Source organism: Mesoplodon bidens (assembly GCF_964165515.1).
Source record: "Mesoplodon bidens genome assembly, chromosome: 13".
Lineage (NCBI taxonomy): Eukaryota > Metazoa > Chordata > Mammalia > Artiodactyla > Ziphiidae > Mesoplodon > Mesoplodon bidens.
Window position 1 is genome coordinate 74644220 of NC_138169.1, and position 21953 is coordinate 74666172.

The following is a 21953-nucleotide window of genomic DNA, read 5'->3' on the forward strand; positions in this document are numbered from 1 at the left end:
TCTCATAAAGGACGCTGAGGCCCCTGGGGGATGTGTAAAAGGGTCTTTTTTCTATGATATCCCTAAAGCAGTAATATTTGTTGCAGGAGCATGTGAAGTCCAAGGTTTTATGCGTTAACAATTACGGTCATGTTTGTGTTTTTTCCTCAAATGGAAAATTATTTTTTGATTTGTTGTGAAACATGCATGCTGATGGTGCCAGGACAGATTTCATCTATTTCCTGAACTCATTATTAATAACTTTAGATGGCTCTGTTCTTCTAGTTGTTTGGCCTGGATTCCTGCAAATAAATTTCCTTTTCAGGAAAGGTTAGTTGAAAGATGTTAAGGTGATACTGCTGCTCTGTGACAGGATGGAGTGGGGAGAGGGGGAGGGACACTCGAAGTACGAGGAGGGGTTTGCTATCACCCCAAGGAGATGCCTGGTGCCCAGTCACGAAGAATATCCTCCCCCTGTATGCCTGGTAGCAGGCCTCACGAGGCCGACAGTAGTATGAACCCTAGAAAGGGAGCATGGCCAGAACCTGGGGGCCCTTCACCTGGTATCTGGTGGAGTAACAAACCCCCGACCCCTGGATGCCAATGTGCATTTGTCATTTACCTATTTGGCTAGGAACACACTTGCCTGAGTTTATACGGTAGAAATGACTTTAGTTGACCAATTCATTCTGTGGCAGGTGTTAGAATTAATACAGAAGGAGAGACAAGACAGCATTCCCTTTGTATCCCCATAGGCTTTGGCATCATAAAGCTTATAATTCTCCCTGTGGAATTGGAAAGGGAGGAGGATTTTCTTAAACTAAAATGTATCCCCTCCTTGCACTATTCTGAACAGGAGAGTTTTATGCCCATTGCTTTCCGAAACAGAAGCAATCTATGAAGTCCTATTCTAAGTTCTAGTTATCAGGGTGCAAAAAATTGAAGCCAGCATTTCTGGGAAAGACTTGAGGAGTGTAAAAAGACCTTTCTTCCCCATGACACATGAAGTGGATTACCAAAACTAGCAAATTTTATGCCCTCTACCCCCAAAATCCTTTTCCATTAGGTTCTAAGCAGAAGTCCTGTTTAGACAGTGAAGCTTTGGTTTTCCACCCATAGCTAAAAGACACATTAGGGATAACAATGCCTTATTATGTCTCATCTTTGAAAAATATAATTTGGGCAAACAGAGTACATATTTAGCCCTATGGTAGTAGTCCAAGTTTTGAAAATCTGAGGATAAATAATTATTTTATAAGTTGACTTGATCCAGCAGATTGAGATGATAAAATACAGGTTACTGTGTGTTTTGTTAGAAAATCTTATCCAGAATCGCCTCGCAAATCCCAGATATTACCACCTTCCATTAATTCTGTTAATATATTACCCTAGCCTCTGGCTAAACATGCAATTTCGTTGCATTTTATGAGTACTCAACAACAGAGAAGAAAATTCTATTTCTACATACAGTTCATTGTTAAAAAGGTAATTAAATTCTTCATTAAAAAAAATCAAAGATGAACCTCATCATTTCTCATAGAGCCTGTGCATGATTTTTTTTTTTTTTAGCATTCATCCATCCACACACTTTAAATACTGCGTTCCACAAGCAGGCAAACGTTAAATATATATACCAGATAGGAATCAACAGCTGCTCAGTTCATCTCTGCGAACCTGTGGCTGGCGAGGGCTTCTGCTGTGAAGATTAGACTCCGGAGAGGCTGAAGGGGGGCAGGAAAGATCCTAGAAAAGGAGCACTGAGGATGCGTTTGCTTTCAGCTGTAACATTTTGGTGGACAGTCACCGGGGACTTTGAGTGAGTAAGAGACAGCGGAGTCAAGTGTTGGTGAAAAACTCAGCCACCGGCTGGCTGACTGGAGCCCTGTGTTTCTAACAGGATGGGGACGAGAGAAGGAAGGCTGGTGTCACCTGAGATTTGCAAACACAAGCCCTTCCTATCGTTCTGAAGAAAGACTGAAAAGTGGCAATATAAACACCCACGGTGGCTGTCTTTAAACAAGCTCTCCCAGGACAGTGAAATGATGTAGGCTAAAAGGAGATGGAAAAAGAAAATTAAACACAAACCACCCAGAAAGTCATGGAGACACTGCAGGGTGGGAAATGGGAACATGAGCAAAGAATAGTTGTAACAGTGGTCCTTTGTGAAGCTCAATATAAGGGCAAAGGTCTCCTGAACAGGTCGATGAAACGTCATTCTGGGTGTCAAACGACAAAGCCACAAAGTGAACCTGAAGGAGCCTGTAAGCTGCCCATTAAAACCAAGAGGTTCCCCAACAATATTACAAAGTGGCAGATGCTCCTGCCCCTCCCTTGAGCACTCGTGCTCCTGTGGTTCCAGAGAAAGCCTTTTCCGGAATGTGTGTCCTTCTGGGACCCAGAAGTGTAACAGCAAACACTGACTCCAGGGGAGGTTTGGGAACATACTTTTCCAGCTGCTTCCTGTATTTGCCAAGGAAGGGAAATCAAGAAGACCTGCAAGAACTGGAACTTGGACTAAATTATGGAAAATTAAGGAAAAAAGGGGAGGAAGTTTTTAGCAAAGGAGGAAAACTGTTGTGTTTCCCCTCCCTCATCCAAGAAATCTTTCAATTATGTGTTAGTCTCAACACGCTGGCAAGCTTGGCTGGCCCCTGACAAGGGCTTCTAATTCCCACAGACAGCAAACTTACCTGCCTCTGTGATGCAGCAGGTCCCCTGCCCAAGGTTCTCCTGCCCCATGGCCAACAACCCGAGCAGGCAGCCTCTTCCAGCCTGAGCCCCACTGTACACCAATTCAACCTGGATCACAGCCTAATGGCACCTGGCGGGCACCCGGTCACAGCCAGGGAATTCGGCACCTCTCCCTAAGGGTCAGTTACCTTTATTTAACAAATAACCTATGGTTTACTAAGCAAGCTCACTCATTCGATCAGATAGCTTTCAAATGTCCTGGCAAACCGGGAGCCCGCTGTTCTAATGTGAACCAGGGCACTGCATTCACGTACTTTTTGTCTTGAAAATGGAATTTATTCCTACAGCTACAGTAATTTTCTTCTTCAAAAAGGACAGTTATAGATAAGCGTAGTATGAACCCTTAACTCACATCTTGAGTGTTAGTATGTGGCAGGTTATAGGACAGTCAACATGGGACTGTAAGTTTTCTCCATCTTTTCTAATCTCCACTCCTTCTCTCCTTTCCTTAATCAAAATTAGGAAACAAGGTTGGATAAGACGACAGAATATTTTAAACCTGTTAGATTGACAAGGAAAAAGAATTATCCACCAAGATAAATATACATTGTCATCTCCCCCTTTTCACTGAAAATTTTGATTTAATTTGACTTAATTCATTTAATTTGATTTAATTTTGACACTGAGGTGTAAGAGTCTATTTTGGACACATATCTCTTATTATTATTATTATTATTATTTGCGGTATGCGGGCCTCTCACTGCTGTGGCCTCTCCCGTTGCGGAGCACAGGCTCCGGACGTGCAGGCTCAGCGGCCATGGCTCACGGGCCCAGCCGCTCCGTGGCATGTGGTATCTTCCCGGACCGGGGCACGAACCCGTGTCCCCTGCATCTGCAGGTGGAATCGCAACCACTGCGCCACCAGGGAAGCCCACATATCTATTATTTTTAATAAGTAAACTCACATTTTCTTAGAACTCACCTTGCCATTTCCCCCTTTTTGATAGTCTGCCAAATTTTAAGACACTGTGAGAGTACCTGATTCAGAAATCAGAAGTCCCTGGAAAATAAGGAAGTCAAAGAAAAGTTCCACTGCAGATTCTCCAGGGGAAGCACGTAAATCACTCATTTCCTCCCTCTTGTCTTTAGTACATCTAGCCTGAAAATAGTGTTTGGAATAAAAGAAGTACGGAGAAGAAAGGAAAAGAGTTTAAAAAAAAGAGAAAAAGAACGTATCTTTTCTAGGTCTCCAGTGGTGTTTTGTTCTGTTCTTTGGATGATTTCACTGCAGGCGAACACTTCTCTTCCTTTGGCGTGAAGATGTCGGCGTGTGCTAAGTATAGAAGTCTCTGTGGGTTCCCAAGTCTCTTGTCTCAGTTCTTTTGGGGTTGTCATCTCCAGAGCCGAAGTCCATCATCTCTGGAGAGCTGGAAAATTCCTGAGGTAACGGGAACTCCTCTGCTGAAGAGTGAGTCCGGTGCCCGAACACCTTTTCCTGCAGCTCGGCGATGTCGTTGCGGATGTCCGCCAGCATGAGCAGCAGGAAGTCAAAAGAACCAGGGGGTCCCTGCGCAGGAGAGAGGTGTCAAAGCTAGACCACCACACACCCAACCCCTGGCCGACTGATGGCTTCCGTGGGGTCCGGGGTCTGCTGTCCTGCTGCTTGCTGGCAACTACTTAAGTCAACTCTGTGTCGCAAAGGGACGAGACATAAGGACTACAACAGCCTGGGGGATTCTGCCTTCTATTCCTTCAGCTCCCGGATGAGCTATGGTGACACGCTGACCTCTCGTAGCTCTAGGCTCTATCAAATCCAGTAAAATGACAGAATATGAGAATAACCCTCCTAGGTTACTTTCCAAAGAACCCTGGAAGACACTTACGAAGGCAGAGAGTAGTGGTTAAGAGGCTGCGGTTCTGTTGCGTTTGAACCTCAGCTCTGCCACTTACTAGCCGTGTTGCCCTGGGCAAGTTACTTAATTGATTTGGGTTTCTGTTTCCCATCCGTAAAACGGGGATAATAATAGTCCTAACTCTGTAGGGTTTCATAAGCGTGGGTTTAATGAGTTCATGCATGTATAGTGCATGTAGCATAACACATTTTTAAATGTTATCTTTTAAAAAATGAAATTATTAAAATGTCTATAAGGATGGATGACTATAACTGCAATTAAAAAAAAATAAATTTATTTATTTAGTTTTATTTTTGGCTGTGTTGGGTCTTTGTTGCTGCACGCGGGCTTTTCTGTAGCTGTGGCGAGCCGGGGCTACTCTTCGTTGCGGTGCGCAGGCTCCTCACTGCAGTGGCTTCTCTTGTTGCAGAGCATGGGCTCTAGGCGCGTGGGCTTCAGTAGTTGCGGCACGTGGGCTCAGTAGTTGTGGCTCACAGGCTCTAGAGCACAGGCTCAGTAGTTGTGGCTCACGGGCTTAGTTGCTCCGCGGCATGTGGGATCTTCCTGGACCAGGGCTCGAACCCATGTCCCCTGCATTGGCAGGTGGATTCTTAACCACTGCGTCACCAGGGAAGCCCTATAACTGTAATTTAAATGAAGTTCAGTATATGGTAAAGGCGTCCATTCCTCATTGATCAGGAAAGGTCCAAACGAAGGCTTCCTAATTCTTCTACTGACTGAACACCTTTTGTCATTATAAACTATTTACTAAGCCTTAATTTCTATGAAGTGCTGTGTGGAACATGGGAAAATAATGTGTGAACATGCGTGTTCTGGGCTTCAGTCTTTATCAGCCTCCGCAACCCCTGCTTTGAAGCCACCACCTTACCAAGCAGCAGGACAGCAGCTTTTACGTAACTCTGCAAAGCACTCAGTGCTGTACGGAGAGCATTCTGACATCAGTGGATGATCACCTGAGGTGTGGCAGTTCAGATGCCACCTGCATTGCACAGATTAGGGGATGGACACCCAGAGATGGATGCTAAGTGACATGGTCGTGATCAGAGAGCTAACAGGTGGAAGAGTGGAGATGGCATCTCAGACCTCCTACCTCTAAGGTCAAGGATCTTTGTCTTTCTTCAGAAGTGATACTGACTTCTTCACAAGCAATGGGGTTGCTTGAATCATCTGTGCTTGTTTTTTTTTTTTGTGGTACGCGGGCCTCTCACTGTTGTGGCCTCTCCCTTTGCGGAGCACAGGCTCCGGATGCGCAGGCTCAGCGGCCATGGCTCACGGGCCCAGCCGCTCCGCGGCATGTGGGATCTTCCCGGACCGGGGCACGAACCCGTGTCCCCTGCATCGGCAGGCGGACTCTCAACCACTGCGCCACCAGGGAAGCCCCATCTGTGCTTTTGGATACGATTAATTTTTATTTTTAATCTCCCAGACACTATACATCCAATCCAGCTAATTTTGTCTCAATGGTCCTGAGTAGCTGTGCATGTCTGAGCTTTCTGGAGAGGATGGTCATCCAACCTGCTAGGGTTCTAGTGGTGGCTAAATTCTTAAACGTTCAGAGTTATGACTTAACCCCATAGATTTCTTTTCTAGCTCCTTCAGATGTTGTAAGACACACCTGGAAACAGACTCACGACATACTGGGGTTTTGAATCTTAAGAGAAGACATTCCAAGTAAAGATTAGCTATGATAAAAGAAACAACAATAGGAAATGAATTTTCAAAAGGAAAACCCAGGGGCTTCCCTGGTGGCGCAGTGGTTGAGAGTCCGCCTGCCGATGCAGGGGACACGGGTTCGTGCCCCTATCCCGGAAGATCCCACATGCCGCAGGAGCGGCTGGGCCCGCGAGCCATGGCCGCGGAGCCTGTGTGTCCGGAGCCTGTGCTCCGCAACGGGAGAGGCCACAGCAGTGAGAGGCCAGCGTACAGCAAAAAAAAAAAAAAAGGAAAACCCAACCGGCTGCTAAAGGCTTCTGTGATTCTGCTTCTAACCATGGAGTTCTCTGTGGGCAAGCTGAGCGACAGCTGGAAGGGGCTGGCTGTTGCTCCTGAGACCAACTTACAGGCTCATCAGAGCCGCAGCCCTGAGCACACTGCACTGGGGAAGCAGGACAGGCGGTGCTACTTACTGGAGACCCTCTGGGGCCAGGTGCTCCTCTTTCCCCCTAAGAACAGAAGGGTCAGGGTTAGCTTTCTGGACAACACGGATGCCACCACCCCAGTCTCTATTTAGACCCCCACCACTACCATCTCCCTGCACAAAACAGAAAATATTTCCTACGGGAAACAAACGTTAAGCTTGAAGCTGCACACTTGGGATCGCTGGTTTGAACCGAGCTGCTTTGAGTCAAGTGCCTCTCATTTTGATTTCCCCCAAGGCCATATATTTTCCAACCAGATCTGACAGGAGGAAAGCTGGTATTTCCAGGCAGTGTGTGGGATAACTTAGAGGCCTCTAAAGTAACTCACACTGACTTCTGTATGAGGCAAGTGGCAGGCAGCCCTCAGAGTGGGACCACCCACTTGCACAGAATGGGACTTCTGTTCTTGACTTAAACACCACAAAGAAATGGGAACACACACAAAACAGCCCCACAAGTAAGTAACACTGGCTAACGAGAAAAACCCACGCTACCATGACAGCAAGGAGGCTTGTTTAACATTTATGGGGTAATTTTTCTTAGAAGCGGTTTCGGTGGTTGTTTTTGTTATTACGGTTGTTCTGTATTTTAGGAAAATGGCTTTTTAGATTCTCCTCCCAGCTTTGGGGACAAAAAGTGCATCTGTGTCTCAACTTTGCCACATGCAAAAAGGGGACAACAAACTGTGCTTGAGCTTTACGTGATGGCTGCACAGTAGGTGGAAACTGAGAAACCTAAGCCTTGTAAGGACCCCTCAGAAGACTTACCTTAGAACCATCTCTTCCTGGGGCACCTGGTGGACCCTACAAGACAAAGGGACCTAGTTTAACAGAAGGAACATGCCTTCCCCAACTACGTATGGGAGGTCTGATGAAATACTGACCACAGGGCCCCTCCGGCCTTGCTTAATGTGGGACAGATCAGGAGATGGTCCCATGGGTCCCATTGAGCCCCGCGGGCCGGGCTGCCCGGGAGGGCCTGGAATACCCGGGAAGCCTGGGCTCCCCTTTGGTCCTGGTGAGCCTGCAATCAAAGAACACCTCATTAGTCCACAGCCCGCGAGGAGGACAAGGGCCCTGGCTGACTGACAAGAGAGTCCAGGAGCCCCATTCAGTCACTTCTCTTCCCACTCTGACCTTTGCCTTCTGACCTCTCCACTGAGATGTCCCATAGGCAGTCTGAACTTAACACGACCAGAAATTGCCCTCCCTATTCTTTTTAAAAATGTTTATTGAAATACAGTTGGTTTACAATGTTGTGTTAGTTTCAGGTGTACAGCGAAGTGACTCAGACTTCCCCATTCTTTTCACGGACCTCCAGTCCCCCAGCCACTCAAGCCAGAAACTTGAGTCTTCCTATAGATTTCCCTGTTTGCACAAGCTCCTTATCCAATCAGTGACCAGTTCTGTGCACTTCACTTCTTTAACGTCTCACAACGATCTGCTCCTCGGCACCCCCCCGTCACCGCAGGGCGGTAGTTAATGCAGCTGGGGAGTGGTGAGTGTCCAGGCTTCAGCAGCAGAGGGACCTGCCTCTAAATCTCGGACAAGCTGTTTGACCTCTTTGAACCTTAGTGCCTCATCTGTAAAGCAGGGCTAATAAAAGTCTACCTTACAGGGCTTCCCTGGTGGCGCAGTGGTTGAGAGTCCACCTGCCGATGCAGGGGACACGGGTTCGTGCCCCGGTCCAGGAAGATCCCACATGCCGCAGGGCGGCTGGGCCCGTGAGCCATGGCCGCTGAGCCTGCGCGTCCAGAGCCTGTGCTCCACAACGGGAGAGGCCACAGCAGTGAAAGGCCCGCGTACCGCAAAAAAAAAAAAAAAAAAAAAATCTACCTTACAGAGCAGTTCTGAGCATTAAATGAGACTTTAGATACACATACACACCACTTGGTGTAGCACCTCACACACTGAGGCACTAAAATAAAAATCTATGTTAGCCCTTCCTTTTTTTCTTTTCTTAATTTATTTATTTTTTATTTTTGTCTGCGTTGGTCTTTGTTGCTGCACGCCAGCTTCCTCAAGTTGTGGTGAGCAGGGCCTACTCTTCATTGTAGCCCTTCCTTTTATTTGCTTCAACTCTTTTTTTTTTTTTTTTTTCCCAGTACGCGGGCCTCTCACTGCTGTGGCCTCTCCCGTTGCGGAGCACAGGCTCCGGACGCGCAGGCTCAGCGGCCACAGCTCACGGACCCAGCCGCTCCGCGGCATGTGGGATCTTCCCGGACCGGGGCACGAACCCGTGTCCCCTGCATCGGCAGGCGGACTCTCAACCACTGTGCCACCAGGGAAGCCCTATTTGCTTCAACTCTTGCCTCACAGCTAGTCCTTCTGTTTCCCATCAGTCTTGTTCATCCCTCACCTGTTCTTCACACCTCTATATGAATATTATTTCTGAACAAGTCTTACTGTGTAACTTTCCTACTTTCAACCGTTTGGGGCAAAAGCCTCAAGCCACTGACGTGGGGCAGCGAATCTCCTGCAGGACCCGGGGGGACGGCTATTCCTATTAGAGGAGGGGCAGCAAACTCTCCGGCTCAAGATACACCACGGATACAAGCCAGAGTTGGGTTGCCACAGGTGGGGAGAAGGCCTTACCCTAATGCCTGGATGCCCAGGTCATGCTTAGGGCTGCAGCTGGACCAGGAGAACCGAAACATCCTTGAGCTCCACAGCTGTACCTCGGAGTAGTAAGTCACAGCAGTCTCCCACTGGAGAACAGCAAGAACGTGGAGAGAGGAGCTCAGAGCGGCACAGCTGTGCAGGGGCTGCTGAAAGCTGAGAACTACTGAGAAAAACCCACCGGCACCCTAGGCCCCCACTAAACATAGAGTAACGGTATCCTACCATCGGAGGAATCTGAAAACTTGAAGACTGTGGAACACTAGAGGTAGAGACAGTGAGAACACACGCAAACCTGGCTCAGTTATTCATTAGATCGACCCAATGCTTCTTGCTAGCAGCCTGGATACCCATCTCCAGGATTAATACTTTGTCCCCCAGTCTCTACTGTTCCTCTCCGAATGGTATCTGGCATTCAGTCCAAAATTTTGAGGCACATTATAAAAAACCAAAAACCAAACAAAAACCAACCCCCTTCCCCATTAAACAGCCCCCATTCAAGACAGAGCAATCAACAGAATCAGACTTAGAGGCGACCCAGATGTTAAGGTTATCATGCAGGGACTTTAAAATCACAACGTATGCTAAAGGAGCTAGAGGAATAGACAGCTTGCCCGAACAGATGAGGGAATTTCAGGTCTCTTTTTGCTTTTGTCATCTGTGCTTTTGGCGTCATATCCAAGAAATCACTGCCAAATCTAATGTCATGAAAGTTTTTGCCTGTTTTCTCCTAGGAGTTTTATAGTTTCAGGTCTTACATTTAGGTCTTTAATCCATTTTGTATATGGTGTAAAGCAAGAGTCTAACTTCATTCTTTTGCATAGGGAAGGATATTGTGTTTTAACCCATTTTAGCCTGTCAACTTTATGAGGGCATGGGTTATATCTTAATCGTCAGCACACGCTCAGAGAGGCCCAGGTACAGAGAAGGCTGCTTAGTAAAAGCGTCGTGTCAAACGACTGCAATGAAGAGGCTGGGCTGATTGCTGTGCTGTAATTATTCCTCAGCAATGTATGCCTTAGTGCTATAATGATTCCTCTCTTTCAAACGCATACAGTAATTACTTCTTGATCGTACGCGGCTCCTACAATCGGCAGAGCACAGTGATAGGATGGAATGGCTTTCAGGTACCGGAAAACAAAACAAAACAAAGACTTCAAACTTATCACGTTTGGGGACGTCTTTTGTAGCTCACGAAATAATTGAGCCAACATAAAAGGCAGTCAATGTTCCATCCAAGTATGTCTCTCACGCCCTACTCTCAATGCTGGTTCCAGGTACATCCTGAAAGAGTTCATCTGGGAAGGGGACCAGATCCCTCTTATAACTAAACATTTTACCTCCGATAGCACAAGGACAGGCCAGAGGTAATATCTCACCTTCATTTACACAGTCAATGTACTTCAGAGATCACTGCGTCAAGTGCCTTTAAACTGTGGGGCTTTGATGTACAAATGTCAGCACCTTATAAAGGAACAGTGGGGGTCACAGAACAGCAGCCACTCCCTCAACACCAAAGCCAAAGGATTCCAGCCTAGTAGAGCTTCCTGTATTGGTGGCCCAGGCTGTGATTTATCACAGACTCCAGGACTGGAACTTTAGTTAAGGGTAAGAGAAATCTTATTATCTCTCTAGTTGCCCTAACACATCTCAACTGAGGGCATCACGAACTATGATGCTAGAAGTAAGGAGAGAGAAGGAGTAAGGACTGGAGGAGAAAGCAAGGGCATAGCCCATTGCCAAAGCTAGTCCTCAATCACTCCCTGCTCCAGCAAGGACCCTGGACAGCTCAAACCATGCTAGAAACCAGACGGCAGAACTGGAAAGGAAAGCTAGGAAGTCATTCATTAAGTGAGAGAGTGGCAGGGACTTATAGACACGACCGAATGTAAAACAGATAGCTAGTGGGAAGCAGCCGCATAGCACAGGGAGATCAGCTCGGTGCTTTGTGACCACCTAGAGGGGTGGGATAGGGAGGGTGGGAGGGAGGGAGATGCAAGAGGGAGAAGATATGGGGATATATGTATATGTATAGCTGATTCACTTTGTTATAAAGCAGAAACTAACACACCACTGTAAAGCAATTATACTCCAATAAAGATGTTAAAACAAAGAAGAAGAAGAAGAAGAAAGAAGCCAGTGGCTCCCCTGTTCCTACTTTGTCCTTGTTGAAGTGACAGGTAGGCTGGCCTGGGGGGATGAACTTCCTCCAGGGAAGCAGAGTGAGAACATTCTCTTAGAGAAGGATGGAGAACACTGTGCAAACAGTCAGTTTGTATGGAGAGACCCAAGTCTACTTAGAAGCAGCAAGAGGCTGCCTGGGTGTGGCATCTGCTGGAGAAAACTCAACCATGACCCAGAGGCCACAAGAATGAACGAGAGGAGAAACCAAAGTCCTGGACCAGTTCTTGGTCTCTGTACAGACTGAGACCCAGGCCACCTGGGTTTTGATGGAAACCAGGAGATGAAGATGTAAGTGGAGAAGAAAACATAGAGTTTGGGAAGCATTCTGAGCCTTTGTTTTTGCTGACCTTCCAGCCTAAAATCTGCCGTGTCCTTTGTGCTTGAACCAATCCTACCTTTCATGTTCTTCCAGGTCCAGCTCAAACCCCAAGTCCCCTGACCACTGCAGGCTACAGTGATCTCTCTCTTCTTTAAGCTTCCACAGCAGGAAGTACCTGCATACTTTACTTGGGGGCAGGCAGGTACTCTTTTATTCTATTTGCTTTCACTTTATGTGTCTTGTCATCCTCGTTAGAACATCAGGAGGTCATTCACAACACCTAGCACACTGCTAAGCGATGAGCATGAGGGATAAGACATCCATGTCTTAGAGTCATTTGTTAACACTAATAGCATTTCCTTCACTGGTGTGAAAAAAAAGTATTCATCTATCTATGGAGGGACTCCTAATAAAACAGAAAACATCCTGTTGTTATTTTTTAAAGTTCTCATTGTGTATTGCCTGATGGAATGATAGGGTATTTGGGGTTTTCTTCAGAGTAACAAGGGTGAATCTCCAAAACATTATGCGGAGGAAGCCAGACAGAAGGAATAGATTCCTTTCTATGAAGCTGTAGAACAGACTAAACTGCAGCAATAGAAAGCAGGTCAGTGACTGCCTAGAGCTGAGGATGTAGATTGCCAAGGGCACAAGGGAACTTTCTGGGCTGATGGAAATGTTCTACACCTTGATGTAGACCAGATATAGGGTGGTGGTTAGTAAGTGCTTGACGTAGGGTGTATGCATCTGTCTAAACTCGTCCAACTGTATCTTCAGTGTGTACATTTTATTGTATAGAATTGTATCTCAATGAGATTGACTTTTAAAGGAAAACACAGAGATGGATATCAAAATAAAGATCAATGTAAGTGTGTTCACAAATAACAGGGGAAGGAGGAGACAGGATTGGGCAAGAGTGGCACTGAGGCTGGCCATAAGGTGTTGGCACTGGGTGATGAGCCCACAGGAGTTCATTACGCCATCCTACGTTCATATATGTTAGTGTTAAAAATAGTTTTCATTTTGTTTCTCTGTAACGTAAGATGATCTTTATGAATCTTGTCCAAACCCAGGACAATGCCTTTTTTCTCCCTGATTACTATTGGTTAGAAGGGTGTCTCAGGCTTGACCCAATTCCCCGAGGCCCTCTTGGCACACGGGCATGGGACTCCCTGGATCCCGGCTTCTGCTCCCGTCCACGGGAGCTACAAAACTCTGTCCCACCCCCCAGCTAAACGTGAGCTCTTGGCAGGCCCTGGCTGGTGAGCCTATCACCCTTTTATGCTATTTGCTTTCAGTCTATGCTTTTACACTCTTCTTCATACTCACCGGGGGGGCCCTGGCCCCCAGGCAGGCCAGGAGGTCCTGGAATGTAGGCATTTGAGGCCAGCACCTTGTCACCAGTGATGTACTTGCCCAGGTCCGCAGCGCTGTTGGGTAGCAGGGCGATCTGCAAAGAGAAGAGGAACCTGGGTCAGGAAGCACGGACGGCTCCACTGCCAGGGAATGCCCTGCGCTTGTGTGGTCTGCAGAGGCCACAGAGCCTTGTCTTGTGCATACGCCTTTTTTTTTTTTAAATGGATGAGTTAAGTCATTTTTAAAAAATAATTAATTAATTAACGAATTTTTGCTGTGTTGGGTCTTCATTTCTGTGCGAGGGCTTTCTCTAATTGTGGCCAGCGGGGGCCACTCTTCATTGCGGTGCGTGGGCCTGTCACTATTGCGGCCTTTCTTGTTGCGGAGCACAGGCTCCAGACGCGCAGGCTCAGTAGTTGTGGCTCATGGGCCTAGTTGCTCCGTGGCATGTGGGATCCTCCCAGACCAGGGCTCGAACCCATGTCCCCTGCATTAGCAGGCAGATTCTCAACCACTGCGCCACCAGGGAAGCCCCTGTGCATACGCCTTTATCCGAGCCAGTCAGAGGGCAGACGGACTGTAGAGGTCCTCCTTATAAACCCGGAGGCCTTCTAGTCATAACAACTTGTACAAGATCACTCCACTGGTTGGTTAGTGGGTGAATCTGGATCAGTTCCAGTGTGCCTAGATATCATTAGAGTCATTAGCATCATAATTAATACAATCTACCTGTTTCAGACTTTTATTAAGAACTCATGTCTCAAATATTTGAGAAACTACTACGTGCCAGGCCCTGTGCTTTGTTCTAAGGCAACAACAGTGAACAAGACATGGTCCCGGCTCTTACAGATCTCCGCCTTGGGAGCCAGGATGGAAAATATGACTTACAGGTCACGTGTACGCTCAGGTGTTTGGGAAACAGTGACTGTGATGGTTTTAAAATATGTCCACAATTTTTTGGACACTCCTCCCTTTAAAAGGTGGAGGCTAATCTTCTACCCTCTGAGTGTGGGTTGTGCTTAGGGACTTGCTTCTAATGAATAGAAAATGACAAGAGGACGGTGTGTAATTTCTGAGATAAGGTCATAAAAGGCACCGTGGCTCCCTGCCTCTCTCTCTCTCTGATTTCAGGAGCTCATTCTAGGGGAAGCCAGAGGGCTCACACACGTGAATGACCTTTGCATTCCTTGAGGTCAGGAATCAGGGAGACCCTTGGTAAGAACTGCACGCTCTTAATGTCCATTTCCTCACTGATAACGCCCACCGTTAAGACGTGAGGATTACACCAGTAGTGTGTATCAGGTGCCCAGCACAGGACCTGAAATGTACTAAGTGCTTGATAAATGGTAGTTCTAGTCTCTTCCTTCCAGGAAGCTGATTCAGGGGTATAAAATCCAGTGGAGGGCTTCCCTGGTGGCGCAGTGGTTGAGAGTCCGCCTGCCGATGCAGGGGACACGGGTTCGTGCCCCGGTCTGGGAGGATCCCACATGCCGCGTGAGCAGCTGGGCCCGTGAGCCATGGCCGCTGAGCCTGCGCGTCCGGAGCCTGTGCTCCGCAATGGGAGAGGCCACAACAGTGAGAGGCCCGTGTACGGCAAAAAAAAAAAAAAAAAAAAAAAAAAATCCAGTGGAGACTGTGTTTTTGAGGCTCAGAGCTACCCCCAGAGGATTCACTCAGGATCCTGGAGTCCCACAGAAACCAAGTATCACTGCGATTTTCTGAAGCAAGTTGCATTTGTCGCCCACGTCCTCCTGGACGAGGCCCTGCTTGGGGACCCTCTGGCCAGAGGGCAATGCAAGCTACGAGAAGGTCTGTGGATATCTCATCCTTGCCCGTGGAGCGCTCCAAGGCTCTACACCCATCTTCGGATCTGAGCTGTGGAGAGAGTTTCCTACCACCTGTTTGTGATCAGAGGTGGCCAACTGCCACGGTGACAGAGTTGTGCTCTGTGGGTTCAGCATCAGCACAGAGTGCTAAATTAGTAATTGTGCAAGTTCTCCCTCTGAGGCTTATGTCAACTCCAAATTACTACAGCTTTTGGTGACAAGAAATATAGAATTGAATGTTGATTTGAAAAACCGTGGAGTTGGGGGCCTCCCTGGTGGTGCAGTGTTTAAGAATCCGCCTGCCAATCAATGCAGGGGACATGGGTTCGATCCCTGGTCCGGGAAGATCCCACTTGCCGCAGAGTAACTAAGCCTGTGTGCCACAACTACTGAGCCCACGCGCCACAACTACTGAGCCCGCGTGCTGCAACTGCTGAAGCCCATGCGCCTAGAGCCTGTGCTCCGCAACAAGAGAAGCCACCGCAATGAGAAGCCCATGCGCCGCAACGAAGAGTAGACCCCGCTCGCTGCAACTAGAGAAAGTTCATGCACAGCAACGAAGACCCAATGCAGCCAAAAATAAATAAATAAATAAAAATGAAATGAAAAATTAAAAAAAGAAAGAAAAACCCTGGAGTTTTCTTTACTTTCCTACTTCATGGGCAAGTCAGCATTTCTCACCTCTCCTTTTCTTCCCCACGGATTTCCTCCTGCCCCAGGGAGACTAGACAGTCCCAGTTGAGTTCAACCACGCCACACGAATAACCCCTGGGGTCTCAGGGCACCTGGGTTGATAGTAACAGAGCACGGAGATGGAGTAAAAGATGATCGTGAGATCTTGAACCCCCCAAGCCTAGGCCCGAGGAATTTATGGGGAAACTACAAAATCCACCTATTGAACTGCAGCTAAGAGACCAGCGTATGAATGGCACTGGGAGGCTTGGGAAAGTTCTGCTGTCCAGATGACCTTCTCTGGCTTCATGAAGTCCTCGGCCTCCTGCACTGGTGTCTGTTTCTGAGCATGGAGGTTTGGGAATGATTAGCATGACTATTTCGAAACATGACTCTGGAGGACACCCCTGCCCCAAGATCCCCTTCTCCTGCTGGGTGGCTGCTGGGTTTGGGGCCATCTTGAGCCAGATGTAGAAGCGATGATTCTTCTTAGTTACAGAGACAGATGTTCTTGCTAACAGAAGAAATCCAGTATTAACGAAAAGCGAACATCACAATAATACGTGGTTTGTATGGTGGCAAACGACTTGTACCTGATACATCTGACGGAGAACAAATTCTTCCAGCTCTCTGCAAGGTGACTGTCCAAGTCCTGTATCCCATTAGCCCCTTAACGAAGTGCTTACAATGTTTCTAAAAGGTGAAACCGTGGGAAACCACGAGAGGGTTCTGGCGGTATCCCTGCGGCCTGGCATACAGAAGGGGCGGGGCCACGAGGCCTGAGGTGTTGCCCTGCCCCTCCTGTCCACCCCCCTCGCTCGCCTGCAGAGCACACGTCAGGCTCTCCTGGGTCAAGGTCTTTTCCCTGCTTCAGCTGCCCTAGGTGGCCTATTTGAGCCTAGGATCCTCCTCCGTCTGGAAATTCCTCCACAGTTTTTTTTTTTTTTTTTCCCCGTTTCTTGGAGTTCTTACTGAAATCCATTCAGTTCATGGTGCAAGGATGCTCAGAGGGCAGGAAGCTCAAAGAAGCACCAACACTCTCTTCCGAAGGGTCCCTCAGTGCTTTTGGAGCCCCTTAGCTAGTATGAAAATCCTTGGGTAAGGACAGCCTTGCAGGTCCCTGAGCTAGAAGATTCCTGACCATCCAGTGCGTTCCAGATAAACAGTCTTCTGCGCTTTGAGAAGACCCAGTGTTCCCCGAAAGATGCAAGGAAAGGCACTCAATTCCCCTATGATCATCGTTTAGAATTCACTAGGGAAAACGATAAGAATTACAACCTTGTGCAATCTGAAAGCCAGCTTTGCACAATTTCAGGTCAGGGTTCATGGTTCACTGCCAGGACCCAGCTACGTCCCAGGGGTTTATTTACAATGGTGCTGGTGTCACTGTGTCATAGCGAGAGGCCACTCCAATCTGTGACTGCATGCCTGGGTCCTGGGGTGGAACGGGGGTGAACCCCTGAGTGAGGAGAATTTATAAGCGAAACTACTCTAACTAGAGGACGGAGGGTCAACACTGGCCCTTGAAGGCTGGTTCAGTTTTATTATCTGCTTCCAAGAGAAAAACTAAAATGTGAATTTTATCTGTGGGTTTTGGCATTAGGCAGATCTATGTTTAAATCTCAGCCCTGCCACGTTCTACCTGTGGGATCTTGATAAGCTATAGAACTGATTATCTCATCCATAAAATGAGGATCATAATAGCCACCTAAGAAGGGCTGCTGGGAGGATGAAAGTGACGATGTCCTGAATGTGCCTGGCCCAGCGCCCAGACTAGTAACTGCCAGCAGCCAGGACCACGGACACAGTGCAAATGCTCTTCGGGGTGGGATGGGGTCGGGGGTTGAGGGGTGCTCCTGGCAGTTTCTAAACAGCGGGATGACTTTGGGTAAGTCCCTTCACCCTTCCAGGTTCTCACCTTCATGTTTATAAAACGAGAGGTTTGGGCCAGACGAGCAAGTCTTTGGATGTAAAATTCTGTAAGCAAGCTGGGAGGATGAGACTGGCACGTGGAGGGACATCAGAGATTAGTCCCCACCCACCCTGGGCCCTCTCCAGCTCTCTTTGCTCCCTTGTAAAAGTCAGGAGGTGACCCAGTAAACGCCGACCTCAGCTTCCTGGCTGACCTCCTGCTGGGTGATTACATCCTGCTTCCCGCCAGCTCCTCTGTGTGTCAGCAGGATAAGTGGAATGTAATGGCACTGGCATTTTATTATTTATTTTATTTTATTTTATTTTTTCAAAGGCATTAATAGATTTATTAAAATTTCTGCATTTGCATTATAAAATTAGCATGCCATCATGATAGGATATTTTGAAAATAATAAAATATTGAAAGATAAATATTCCAATAACCATCAAAATAGAGTTATATTTAACATTTTGGCACTGGCGTTTTAGAAGCAGCCCTCCAGAAATCCTGGCTTGACTGTCTACCCAAACACAGAAGATGACAGGCTTGAGGGGAGCAGGTGTTCGGGAAGAAGTCTGCATGAAGAGTCTGCATTTCTCCTGGATTCCAGTCAATGGGATTATGAATATCATTATCTCATATTAGCCTTCATAATAAAAATACCTACCTCACAGGGCTGTTGGGACGAATCAGATGCTGCCTGTAAAGCACTTTATTAGGACATATAATTCATGTTTATTATTTATTTGGTACACGTTTACAGAGCTCTTTCTAGGTGGCAGGGACTGTTCTAAGTCCTTTACAAATATTAACTCATTTGATCATCATGAACACCCTACGTAGTATGTATCACTGTTATCCACTTTCTCTAGAACTGAGGCACAGAGAGGTTAAGTAACTTACCCAGAGTCACACAGCCAGGAAGTAGTGGGGCTAGGACTTAAACTTAGCCAGTCTGGTTCTGGAATCTGTGGTCCTCACCACAACACCCAGCTGCCTCTCTTTTTTTTTTTTTTTTTTTTTTGTGGTATGCAGGCCTCTCACTGTTGTGGCCTCTCCCGTTGCGGAGCACAGGCTCCGGACGCACAGGCTCAGCGGTCATGGCTCACGAGCCCAGCCGCTCTGCGGCATGTGGGATCTTCCCGGACCAGGGCACGAACCCGTGTCCCCTGCATCGGCAGGCGGACTCTCAACCACTGCGCCACCAGGGAAGACCCCCAGCTGCCTCTCTTAATATCACTCATGATACTTGGCAAAGCAATCTATAGTCACTTTCATATAGAATAGTCTTCCCAGCCATCCTGAGAAGACCCATTTTACAGAGCAACTAGATCAAGGTAGCAGAGGAAACCACGAACCATTGAGAAGCCATCTATTTGCCCAGCACTAAAAGCAGCACTGAAGCGAACAAACGCAGCTGTCAGGTTGCACATCTGCTCACACTTCTGAAATCGCATTGACCTCTAACTTCTGAAGCCTCCACTGCCTGCCCCACTCCACTCGGCCACTGTGTTAACTCCACTGTGGGCTTGGTTTCCCAGCTAAGACAGGAAGCTTATTTAAGGCGGGCCTTTATTCTGTACATTCTCGTCATTCGTCATCTCCCAGCCCATCACAGGCCAGGGCGGGTGCTCAACACACACTCTCACCTCCTCAACAGCTCCGCAGCAGTGCTGCTCTGAGCTCAGATCACCCCCGCTGCAGGAACACAAGGGACTTGTTAAAAACTTGCTGCTTCCATTGTGTATATATACACCACATCTTCCTTACGCATTCGTCTGTTGATGGACACTTGGGTTGCTTCCATTGGCTATTGTACATAATGCTGCTATGAACACTGGGGTGCATGCACCTTTCTGAATTAGCATTTTTGTTTTCTTTGGATATATAAAAAAGACTGAAATTTTGCCATTTGCAACAACATGGATGGACTTGGAAGGCATTATGCTAAGTAAAGTAAGTCAGAGAAAGACAAGTGTGTTATCATTTATATGTGAAATCTAAAACGTGAAACAAATGAATGAATATAAGAAAACGGAAACAAACTCCCAGATATGGAGAACAAACTAGTGGTTAACACTGGGGAAAGGGAAGGGGGAGGGACAGAATAGGGTTAGGGGACTAAGACGTACAAACTACTGTGTATAAAATAAGTGAGCTGCAAGGAAACACTGCACAGCACAGGGAATATAGCCAATGTTTCATAATAATTTAAAATGGAGTATAAACTATAAAAATATTGAATCACTAGGTTGAATACCTGAAACCAATATAACATTGGAAATCAACTATATTTCAATAAAAAGTCATACCTGAAAAAATTGCTTCATACCAGTAAAAAATAAAAAAATAAATAAGTTAATTAAAAACTGGCTCCTTGGGACTTCTCTGATGGCGCAGTGGTTAAGAATCCGCCTGCCAATGCAGGCCGACATGGGTTCGACCCCTGGTCCTGGAAGATCCCAAATGCTGTGGAGCAACTAAGCCCATACGCCATAACTACAGAGCCTGCGCTCTAGAACTCGCGAGCCACAACTACAGGAGCACGCGTGCCACAACTATGGGAGCCCGCGTGCCACAACTACTGAAGCCCGTGCACCTGTAGCCCATGCTCTGCACCAAGAGAAGCCACCGCAATGAGAAGCCCGCACACCTCAATGAAGAGTAGCCCCCGCTCGCTGCAACTAGAGAAAGCCCCGCGCAGCAACGAAGACCCAACGCAACGGAAAATAAATAAAAATAAATAAATAAATAAATAAATTTATTAAAAAAACAACAACAACTGGCTCCTTGGCTCAGATTTTTCTTCACTGTTCTGATGGGACAGAGACTCCTCTCTGCAAGTCAAATGATGGGTATTTTATCTATACCCCAAACTCTCTTTTTAGCCAAATCACCTGCTTGTTTGTTTGTTTGTTTCCTTCCCAAAACACAGAAGAAATTGTAGAGGTGAAGGCACTGGGATCTGTACATCATTTCAAAACAACTTTTTCATTGGAAAATAAAGGCACAGAATCTGGAAACCCCACAAAACAAATCTATATCTTAGCAAATTATTATAAGGCAAACACCCTTTTAATGAACACCTAAGTCAAAAATCAGAAATTTGTCAGGGACTTCCCTGGTGGTCCAGTGGTTAAGACTCTGCGCTTCCACCGCAGGGGCCATAGGTTTGATTCCTGGTGGGGGAAGTAAATCCCACATGCAGCGCGGCCAAAAAAAAAATCAGAACTTTGTCTACATGCCTTGACCCAATCACAGCCTTCTCCCTCCCTCCCCTCAAAGTAACTACTATTCTGATTTTAATCACTTCCTGTGTTTTAAAAAACTAATTTATCAAACCCAACTGTGCAGGCCTAGACACTACGGTCTAGTCTTGCCCACTTGAAAAAACAATACGTCTTTTAAGCTGCTTTTAACCTGCAGGTCGCTGCTCCACTTTTCTTAGAATCTACCCACTGAAGAACACAGGGCATTGGCCCTACAGAGTTTCACACGGTTGGGATTTTGCTGACTGTACATTCATGGTGTTGTTCAACATGTCTGCATACCGTTTTATACTATGGGGCTGGCCACGGTCCAGGACACCCGGTAACCGACTTCTGAGCCAATGTTTATTTGGGCAGCTGTCCCATGTTCTTTTTTGAACAGAACAGATAGCATCAGCAGTAGTGAGAGGAAGTTAAACATCAACGGACGGGCTTCCCTGGTGGCGCAGTGGTTGAGAGTCCGCCTGCCGATGCAGGGGACGCGGGTTCGTGCCCCGGTCCGGGAGGATCCCACATGCCGCGGAGCAGCTGGGCCCGTGAGCGATGGCCGCTGGGCCTGTGCGTCCGGAGCCTGTGCTCCGCAACGGGAGAGGCCACAGCAGTGAGAGGCCCGCGTACCGCAAAAAAAAAAATAAAAAAAATAAAAAAAATCAACGGACAAGCCCCACACCAGCACAGGAGCAACAGTGAGGAGACCTAGGGTTTAGGGTCTGGCCTGCGTCTTGGGCTGACACTACACCTCTCTGCCAATATCGGCATCACGGTGAGAATTAAATGGGATCCTGGATATAAAACGGCTTTATCAACTGCAGAATGTGACATGTTCTACTAGGCACCTTTAAAAATGCGTTGCTTCCAGGGAGATCAGCTCGGTGTTTTGTGACCGCCTGGAGGGGTGGGATAGGGAGGGTGGGAGGGAGGGAGACGCAAGAGGGAAGGGATATGGGAACAGATGTATATGTATAACTGATTCACTTTGTTATAAAGCAGAAACTAATAAAAAAACAAAAAGTAAAAAAAAAATGCGTTGCTTCTTGTGACGTTCCTTGAATGCCAGCTTTAGCTCAGACTTGACA

General features: G+C 47.2%; 1 protein-coding gene across 2 annotated transcripts in view; it reads right to left on the reverse strand.

The window, feature by feature from the left end:
• Positions 1-3795: 3795 nt before the first annotated feature.
• CCBE1 (collagen and calcium binding EGF domains 1) overlaps positions 3796-21953 on the reverse strand; it is a 227679-nt gene continuing 209521 nt past the window's right edge. For both annotated transcript variants that reach the window (XM_081253027.1, XM_081253028.1), the window contains exons 7-11: positions 13172-13292; positions 7605-7744; positions 7489-7524; positions 6710-6745; positions 3796-4237 (exon numbers count right to left, since the gene is read on the reverse strand). In XM_081253027.1, coding sequence (XP_081109153.1) covers positions 4004-4237; positions 6710-6745; positions 7489-7524; positions 7605-7744; positions 13172-13292 — 567 coding nt within the window. In that variant the 3' untranslated portion in view covers positions 3796-4003. The remainder of the gene's footprint in view (positions 4238-6709; positions 6746-7488; positions 7525-7604; positions 7745-13171; positions 13293-21953) is intronic.